The sequence below is a fragment of the Notolepis coatsorum genome (genome assembly GCF_963971535.1).
Source record: "Notolepis coatsorum genome assembly, chromosome: 14".
Classification (NCBI taxonomy): domain Eukaryota; kingdom Metazoa; phylum Chordata; class Actinopteri; order Aulopiformes; family Paralepididae; genus Notolepis; species Notolepis coatsorum.
The window spans coordinates 106,181,323-106,191,584 of NC_140178.1; the positions used below are offsets into that span (position 1 = coordinate 106,181,323).

Sequence of the window (10,262 nt, forward strand, 5' to 3'; positions counted from 1 at the left end):
AAGTTAATATTGTTTATTTGTTTTAACTATTTTGTTTGTTTTTATTTAAAAAATATATATATTTTTTCTCTTATGTATTTAAACAATTGACTAAGATTTAAATAAAGATTTAATTCAATTCAAATATTTTAATTTGGTCAAAAATGTTTTATTCTCTCAAGAATGTGCTTCATGAAAGTTATTATTTTGGAACGTCAAACCAACAAGGGTGTGACGGTATAGTGGTACTAAGGCCAGCAGCCTATAGCTCCGTCAATTCCCCTTTCGGTCACTAGGGAGAGACTCTGAACCGGGAGAGCAGCTGTGGTCAGTCCTCCTCCTCCCGACGCCGGAGCAGCCAGCTCCATCACCGCACCACCAGCATCATCCTCCGCACACTGGTCTGCGGATCTCTGCGCACTCTCTCTCTCTGTATACGGGATGGAGAAAGATGCCACCGCGGCTGAACCGGACCTATCCCGCCAGCGAAACGGGGTCGTGGTGGGTGCGCTGCTGTACGGAGAATTCACGGGCACGGGCAGCAGCAGCGACCGGGTCCGGTATTCGGTGAGCTTGTCGGAAAGTGCCCTCACTTTCCAGAAGATCTCCGCCTCGCCCGGGCGGACTAAGGTGGCGTTTAACTTGACCGATTGTATCGGCTGCCGGGCGCACCGGGGAGGGGAGGATGATGAGGAGGATGGCGCGGCTTACTTCACCGCCTATTTCTACCCGTTCAGGAGGCGCTGGATGAGCGCCGGCACGGCCCGGCAGAAGGTGGAACAGTGCTTTCGGGTGGCGCGGGTCGACCGGGACCCTCTCGAGAACCTCCAAGAAGCGGAGCGGTGGGCTGGTGCCATCAGAGACGCCTCGATACGGCAGATACCCCGGCGAGAAGGTGAGAGAGAGACCCACGGAGGAAAACACAATGTGAATTATATTAGATATGTTTTCATTAGAGTTGTTGTGCCTGTGTGTGTATGTGTGATTGTGTGTGTGTGTGTGTGTGTGTGTGTGTGTGTGTGGGTGTGTGAGTGAGTGTTTGTGTGTGTGTGTGTGTGTGTGTGTGTGTGTGTGTGTGCTTGTGTGTGTGCTTGTTGTGTGTGTGTGTGGGTGTGTGTGTGCGTGTGTGTGTGTGTGTGTGTGTGTGTGTGTGTGTGTGTGTGTGTGTGTGTGTGTGTGTGTGTGTGTGTGCGTGTGTGTGTGTGTGTGTGATTGTGTGTGTGTGTGTGTGTGCTTGTGTGTGTGTCATGTGTGTGTGTGTATGCGTGTGTGTGTGTGTGTGATTGTGTGTGTGTGTGTGTGTGTGCTTGTGTGTGTGTGTGTGTGTGTGTCACTTTGTCTCATTTGAGCCTGTCCGTCAAAGGGTTGCTTTTTGTAAAGTGTATAGGGGTTATAATAGGTTTAACCCTTTCACTGCCACACGACAAATGCGGTTAACCCTTTCACAACCCTTCTGTATAGTGTGGCAGAAGGGTTAAAAGATATTAAGCCTATATAGAGATTCCTCTTAAATAGATAAGGTACCATCTCATCATAGGCTATACTTGGGTTGTCAGTCACTCTTCTCTTGACCTGTGTGCCTTAATAACCAGAGCCAGAGCCTTGTAAACTGAGTCTACCTTGTAAACCTGCTCTACCTGCAGCTGTGAAAGGTGAACCCAACAGTTCCCATGGCAAACGTTGCACTGCCTCTCTCTCCCCTCGTATAATAATAACCCCTTTATGCAATATGCTTTATACGCCACGCAGGGGTTCTCAAACTCTTTCATACCGTGACCCCATTTTATTTAGGAATTTATTTTGGGGACCCCACACTTAATGTATTGTCGCGTAATTTCAACGTGGAATTAAGGAATATCAAAATAAAAGCACACGTTGTTGAACTTGATCGTGCATATTTATTCGAAAATTTTATTACAGCACTATGTTATCAATACACATTTATAAAACGAATATTAAAAAAAAATCTTTACTTTTTTTTCAACTTTTTTTCTTTTACTTTCCACCTATATGCGCGACCCCAATAGTTAGTTTGAGAACCACTGCTATATACGCTATGACAAAACGCCGGGCTATTGCCATTCAGTAATATAGCCTATCATGAGCAGGGGCGTAGCAAGAGATTCTGGGTCCCATGCACTTGATGTGTCTCTCCCCCCCCCCCCCCCAGCCCCCTCCCCCGTCACGACTTGTATACACACATCTTTCAGTAAAAACCCTTTAACCCTTTCACTGCCACACGGCAGCCGGTTAACCCTTTCACTGTGACAATACAGAAGGTTAGCCCTTTACTATCACACAACCGACGGCGATGCTCCATCATTAGCATCATTAGCTCCGCATTTGCGGAGCTAATGATGCTAATGATGGAGCATCGCCGTCGGTTGTGTGATAGTAAAGGGCTGACCTTCTGTCGTGTGGCAGTGAAAGGGTTAAAGTAATTTTGTGCAGACTCTCTGATGTCCCTCCCCCAGCCTGGGGGCCCTGGGTAGTCAGTTCTCAGTGGCGAGGAGTAACGCCTGGGAGGCTCACGCTGCCCCCGCTACTTCCTGTTTCCGTCGCACCGGCGCCACCAAACCGACCTGTAGGAGTCGCTGTCCACAACGTCAAATCCCCACCCACCGGCTTTCCCACCCTCTAACACTTGCCAATTGTGTTAGTATGAACGACCGGCCAGCCGGTAGCAACGCCGAGAGCTGGGCTCGAACCCAGCGTCTCCTGCGTTAGAGGCGAGCGCCTCAGCCTCCCCCAAGTCTTCCTTTGTTTAAGGCGAGACAGTACCCCCTAATAGGCAAAAATTCATATTTTAATAGATATCACTATGAAACTTTACCAGTTTGTTATGTACATAAAAACTAAGAAAAAATGTATTGCGGGCGGCTACGTGGTGCAGTGGGCAAGGCGCTCACCACGAATACGCCTCCCTGTTCGAGCCCAGCTCTCCACATTGCTTTCAGTTTAGCTGGTCGTCCGTACTAATACACATTGGCAGTATCAGGGGGAGGGAAAACTGATGGGTGGGGATCGGGCGTTGTGGACAGCGACTCCTACAGGTTGGTTGGTGCGCCTGCGCAGTAGAATCAGGAAGCGACTGGGGCGGCGTCCCTCCAAAGCCCAGACCCCTGACGCTGAAAGATCGCGCCGCGCAGGTGGAAAGATGCGACTGCTGTTACCTCGAGTATCGGAGGGGACTCGTGCTATGTATGACTTAGTCCACATTGCAGCCGGCTTGTGGGAGGCATGAAACAGCGTTCAAAAGACAGGGGAGGGTTGAATTGGATGATACGAAAATTGGGATGGGAGAAAAATAGAAAAATGGGAGAAAAAGTGGAAAAAAAAAAGATAAAATGATAAAGATAAAAAGTTTTCAGAATTTTATGTTGATATATTATGCAAATGAGGCACTTCCTCGTTAAATATGCACACATTTGCATGTATCACCAAGTCTTGCATCACCAACATGGATAATGCCAGATTCAAAAACTTGGTTTCATTTAGTTGATACATTAAAAAAAAAACTTTTTACAGAACAGAAGGGATTGCTATGTCCTATAAATATAATATATATATATAAAATGTACTATAAACCCAGCTGTGAATGATATATCAACAACCCCTTTTGTAATTAGAAGCAGGATATGGATAGGAAGAAATGTGTAAAGTTTGATGTGTGTAGGTACTAGGGAAATGGAGTTCCAATGGAGTTTTATGTGTAAGTAAAATGCATAAAAACTTGTTTTTGAGAAAACAACCTCAACGTTTTGTATTTTAATTGTGATCTATGGACACAATCAGACAAAATGAAGTAAAATAAACAACTAATTGTGTGTTTTTGATATTTTATTGCCACTAGTTTGAAATAAGACATGTTAAGGAAGCAAAATATAACAAAATCTCAATATCGTTGAGGAAAAAAAGCAAAAAGGTATTTTCTGGGGTGCCGTCTCACCTTAAAACACGGGCTGTCTCGCTACCCCGTCCCCCTGTGTCCTCGTCTCCATCCCATGATACGGCGAGGGCGAGTCTGTAATTAGCACGAATCGGGGGTGTTTGTTTATTCGGCTAATTACTTCGACTTCCTTTTCAAATTACATTTGGGTTATATAGATGATGAAAGGACAAGAGCCCCATTCCCCAAATAAACTCTATTCCACCGCGTGGGTGACAGTGGTTCGGGAGGCACAGAGCAGTCGTCTGATAATCCGGAGGTTCCCGGTTCGATTCCCGGTAGGGATGCACCGATATGAAAATTGGCCACCGATACCGATACCGATTGTTCAACTAACACAATCGGCCGATACCGATACCAATATTTGTGGCAAAATATAAGTATTTGTAATTTTTTTTTATATATTTTTCTTTTCATATTTTTTTTTGTATTTTTTTTTAATGAAACTACTGTATATTTGTATGTATATGTTTGTATTTGTAGGCCTCTTTACTTACTTAAAAAAAGGAAACATCAAGAAATATGTTTATGGTATTAATTCCACCATGCCATGTAGCACTATCCCTCTCCCAGTATCGTCTGGCGGCCTGCAGATGGATACTATTCTCTCAACCAGAGCTCTCAAACCAATGCAATAGAACCATTTTGATTGACAGTCGATTCTGCCAATTACGTCACACCACTAACACCCACCTCCTGCTGTTCTTACCACCAATCGGCAAGCGTTTATTCATTTTCTACTTCCGGGCATGCCGCCATTGATCTGCTTGCGAGAACCACAACAAGCTAATACGTTAGCTGCCCGCCGACCAGCGCTCCAGAGTCCACAGGATGACCAAACGAGACACAATGATTTTACTGCAACAGGGCATTATGGGTTAGAACACATAGTAGCATACTACAAAAACCTAGGGGTCCACAAAGACGACTTCAAACTTGAAATGGTAACAACCGATGAGGTACTCAAAAAATTGAGCGCCCTCCAACCTAACAAGGCCACTGGCCATGACAACATCCCCTCCAAATTCCTCAGAGACGCAGCAGCCGCCATCACCCCAGTCATCACACACATAATAAACCTCTCTATAAAACAGGGGCACGTCCCCAAGGACTTCAAAATTGCGAGAGTGACCCCTCTGCACAAAAAGGGCAGCAAATTAGACCCAGGCAACTACCGCCCTGTTTCTATTCTTACCTCCATCTCGAAAGTCATGGAGAAAATAGTCTACGAACAGGTCGAAAAGTACCTGGCGGAAAAAAATCTAATCTACGAATTCCAATCTGGCTTCAGAACGTCCCACTCCACTGACACATGCCTCCTCTATTTGAACGACCACATCAAACAAGAGGTGGACGCGGGCAAATACTGCGGCATGGTCATGCTGGACCTACAAAAGGCCTTCGACACTGTCAATCACTCCATTCTGATGGACAAGCTAAAAGCAATTGGTTTTGATATCTTATCAGTGAGCTGGATGCAATCCTACCTGGAGGGGAGAGAACAGATGGTAGAGGTAAACGGTACTCTATCCCCCCCCCCTCACAGTGAGCTGTGGTGTTCCACAAGGAAGCATACTAGGACCGCTACTCTTCCTAATTTATGCAAATGACATGTCGTCAGCCTGTGACTGCAACTTGTTCCTGTTTGCGGACGACTCAGCCCTGCTGGTCTCTGACAAGAACAAGTTGCAGGTTGAAAAAACCCTCAGCTCGGAACTAGGCAAAATCTGCATATGGCTCGCTGATAACAAACTATCATTACACATGGGCAAAACAGAGTCCATTCTCTTCGGTTCAAATAACAAACTCAGCAAGACCGACGGCTTCTCAGTTACAGTGGGTGACAATATTGTCACAAGGAAAGACGAAATTACCTACCTGGGTTCCATCCTAGAGGCAAATATTTCCTGTGACAAAATGGCATCCAATGTAATAAAAAAAGTCAACCAACGAACTAGATTCTTGTACCGGATCTCCTCTCTGGTAAACAAGAATACCTGAAGACTCTGGCAGGAGCACTCATTCAAGGGTACTATGACTATGCGTGCACCTCATGGTACCAAAGCACCTCAAAGGCGCTTAAAACAAAATTACAAACATCACAGAACAAACTGGTCAGACTACTACTTGACCTGAACCCCAGAACCCACCTCACCCCTGCCCACTTTGACAACCTAGGATGGCTTAGAGTAGACGACAGAGTACAGCAACTTGCAATGGGCCTGGTCTACAAGATACACTATACGACCGGGGTGCCCATGTACATGTCAAAATACTTCCCAAAGGTCAGTGAATACCACAACCACTACACCAGAGGAAGCTCAACAAATCATGTTAAACCCAGATTCGGCTCAAACAAGGGACTAAACACGTTTCGCAATTATGCCACAACAATGTGGAATGCCCTACCCAAAGCTGTAAAGGAATGTGAATCCCTGCCCACATTCAAAACCGCTCTTAAAGAGCACCTACGGGAGGCTGCAATTCGAAACTGGCCACCGTAAATGCCCAAAACCCCCACCACCTCCTAATAGACAGTCTCCTCCCCACCGCATGTATATATTCCCTCCCCGCCGTATGTATATTTCTCTCCCACCCACCCACCCCCTCCTAATGTACAGTCCCCTCCCCATCATATGTATATACTCTGTCAGGATCTAGGGGTAACAGTACTGTATATTTGAATACCGTTTATGTCACAAATGTATCAGTACTAAATACCTATATGTCCCTATGCCATAAATGTCATGTATGTTGTGTATGTCATAAATGTCTATATGAATTGAAAATGGGGGACCCTGATGGAAACAAGACAAACGTCTTTCTCAGGTCTGCATCCCCTTAACAATTGTATGTATTGAGCCGTACTGTATTGTACCCATTCTGCAATCTGTTAAATAAAGTTTTCATTCATTCATTCATTCATTCATTCATTCATTCATTCATTCATTCATTCATTCATTCATTCATTCATTCATTCATTCATTCATAATAAAACAGCCTTTCTATACATTTGTCTGGTTGAAAACTTTATTAACAGATTGCAGAATGGGTAGTTGGGTATGGAATGAGCAACGGAATGGAACTGAGCTATGAACGGAGTAATGCCTTGCTTACTTGCTATCTTCGGGTAAATAATATGCTGATGTTATTGAACGTGTAACACTAACTATATAACGTTTAATGCCACAAAACGAATGTTTGTGTCATTTTAACAGCAGATACTTTCTTAAATGCCATCTTCCCGAGAGAGGGGTGTTGACGGGGAGCTGTGATGGGTTCGCTTGGTTGTGTTATTAATAGCATTGAACAGCTAACCGAAAGCTAGCGTTAACTAACGTTAAAGGTTTAGCCATAACGTTACCTTGGCTAAAGTTGGGGCTATTCATAATCCAGCAATAATGGCTGCAGACCTGCAAGCAAAGTACAGCAAGTTGGCAAAGGAGTATTCCAACGTAAATCACATTTTCACCAGTAACATTAGTCTTCCACCTCCCGGTAGCTCATGCTAGCTAACCTAGCTCATGTTAACGTAGTCACTGAGCGACCACCTCGCGTACACAATTAATGACATGTTGCGGACAGCCATATCGGTGACAATGTTTAGCTTTTAGTGCCAAATGATAAGAGTCTGAAGCGGAGTCTCAAAAGAGAATGTTGAATATTTAGTAGTAACTTTGATGCAGTAGCTTGTGTGTGTGTGTGTGTGTGTGTGTGTGTGGGACTGGGGGCGGCGCCGTTGTGCAGGACGGACTGAATTTATCGGCTACTGTCATCGGCACATTCGAGCTTATCGGCCGATAGGCCGATTGCAGTCAACAAGGCACTTATCGGCCGATACCGATACCCGACCGATACATCGGTGCACCCCTAATTCCCGGCCAACGTGTCGACGTGTCCTTGAGCGAGACGCTTAACCCCCTAACTGCTCCCGATGAGCAGGTCGGCACCTTGTCTGGTCACCCCCCGCCGTTGGGGAGTGAATGGGTAAAAATGTGAGGAACAAATTGTAAAGCCCTTTGGATAAAAGAGATATATAATTTTACCATTTATATATATCCTTTTGACAGAGGTGTGTTGACAGAGAACCGCTTATCTGGTCAACCTCTAAGACCAGAGCTCCATGCCTCTAAGACCAGAGCTCCAGGCCTCTAAGACCAGAGCTCCAGGCCTCTAAGACCAGAGCTCCATGCCTCTAAGACCAGAGCTCCATGCCTCTAAGACCAGAGCTCCATGCCTCTAAGACCAGAGCTCCAGGCCTCTAAGACCAGAGCTCCAGGCCTCTAAGACCAGAGCTCCAGGCCTCTAAGACCAGAGCTCCAGGCCTCTAAGACCAGAGCTCCATGCCTCTAAGACCAGAGCTCCAGGCCTCTAAGACCAGAGCTCCATGCCTCTAAGACCAGAGCTCCCTGCCTCTAAGACCAGAGCTCCAGGCCTCTAAGACCAGAGCTCCATGCCTCTAAGACCAGAGCTCCCTGCCTCTAAGACCAGAGCTCCAGGCCTCTAAGACCAGAGCTCCATGCCTCTAAGACCAGAGCTCCATGCCTCTAAGACCAGAGCTCCAGGCCTCTAAGACCAGAGCTCCAGGCCTCTAAGACCAGAGCTCCATGCCTCTAAGACCAGAGCTCCATGCCTCTAAGACCAGAGCTCCATGCCTCTAAGACCAGAGCTCCAGGCCTCTAAGACCAGAGCTCCAGGCCTCTAAGACCAGAGCTCCAGGCCTCTAAGACCAGAGCTCCAGGCCTCTAAGACCAGAGCTCCATGCCTCTAAGACCAGAGCTCCAGGCCTCTAAGACCAGAGCTCCATGCCTCTAAGACCAGAGCTCCCTGCCTCTAAGACCAGAGCTCCAGGCCTCTAAGACCAGAGCTCCATGCCTCTAAGACCAGAGCTCCCTGCCTCTAAGACCAGAGCTCCAGGCCTCTAAGACCAGAGCTCCATGCCTCTAAGACCAGAGCTCCAGGCCTCTAAGACCAGAGCTCCCTGCCTCTAAGACCCGAGCTCCATGCCTCTAAGACCAGAGCTCCATGCCTCTAAGACCAGAGCTCCATGCCTCTAAGACCAGAGCTCCAGGCCTCTAAGACCAGAGCTCCCTGCCTCTAAGACCAGAGCTCCATGCCTCTAAGACCAGAGCTCCAGGCCTCTAAGACCAGAGCTCCAGGCCTCTAAGACCAGAGCTCCATGCCTCTAAGACCAGAGCTCCATGCCTCTAAGACCAGAGCTCCATGCCTCTAAGACCAGAGCTCCAGGCCTCTAAGACCAGAGCTCCAGGCCTCTAAGACCAGAGCTCCAGGCCTCTAAGACCAGAGCTCCAGGCCTCTAAGACCAGAGCTCCATGCCTCTAAGACCAGAGCTCCAGGCCTCTAAGACCAGAGCTCCATGCCTCTAAGACCAGAGCTCCCTGCCTCTAAGACCAGAGCTCCAGGCCTCTAAGACCAGAGCTCCATGCCTCTAAGACCAGAGCTCCCTGCCTCTAAGACCAGAGCTCCAGGCCTCTAAGACCAGAGCTCCATGCCTCTAAGACCAGAGCTCCATGCCTCTAAGACCAGAGCTCCAGGCCTCTAAGACCAGAGCTCCAGGCCTCTAAGACCAGAGCTCCATGCCTCTAAGACCAGAGCTCCATGCCTCTAAGACCAGAGCTCCATGCCTCTAAGACCAGAGCTCCAGGCCTCTAAGACCAGAGCTCCAGGCCTCTAAGACCAGAGCTCCAGGCCTCTAAGACCAGAGCTCCAGGCCTCTAAGACCAGAGCTCCATGCCTCTAAGACCAGAGCTCCAGGCCTCTAAGACCAGAGCTCCATGCCTCTAAGACCAGAGCTCCCTGCCTCTAAGACCAGAGCTCCAGGCCTCTAAGACCAGAGCTCCATGCCTCTAAGACCAGAGCTCCCTGCCTCTAAGACCAGAGCTCCAGGCCTCTAAGACCAGAGCTCCATGCCTCTAAGACCAGAGCTCCAGGCCTCTAAGACCAGAGCTCCCTGCCTCTAAGACCCGAGCTCCATGCCTCTAAGACCAGAGCTCCATGCCTCTAAGACCAGAGCTCCATGCCTCTAAGACCAGAGCTCCAGGCCTCTAAGACCAGAGCTCCCTGCCTCTAAGACCAGAGCTCCATGCCTCTAAGACCAGAGCTCCAGGCCTCTAAGACCAGAGCTCCAGGCCTCTAAGACCAGAGCTCCATGCCTCTAAGACCAGAGCTCCATGCCTCTAAGACCAGAGCTCCATGCCTCTAAGACCAGAGCTCCAGGCCTCTAAGACCAGAGCTCCAGGCCTCTAAGACCAGAGCTCCATGCCTCTAAGACCAGAGCTCCAGGCCTCTAAGACCAGAGCTCCATGCCTCTAAG

The 10,262-nt window shown here is 47.8% G+C and overlaps 1 protein-coding gene across 1 annotated transcript in view; it reads left to right on the top strand.

The window, feature by feature from the left end:
* Positions 1-420: 420 nt before the first annotated feature.
* LOC311240690 (sphingosine kinase 2-like) overlaps positions 421-10,262 on the top strand; it is a gene marked incomplete at both ends in the record, with an annotated part of 48,818 nt that continues 38,976 nt past the window's right edge. The window contains one exon of the mRNA XM_084329263.1: positions 421-874. Within this exon, the coding sequence (XP_084185389.1) occupies positions 421-874 (454 nt within the window). The remainder of the gene's footprint in view (positions 875-10,262) is intronic.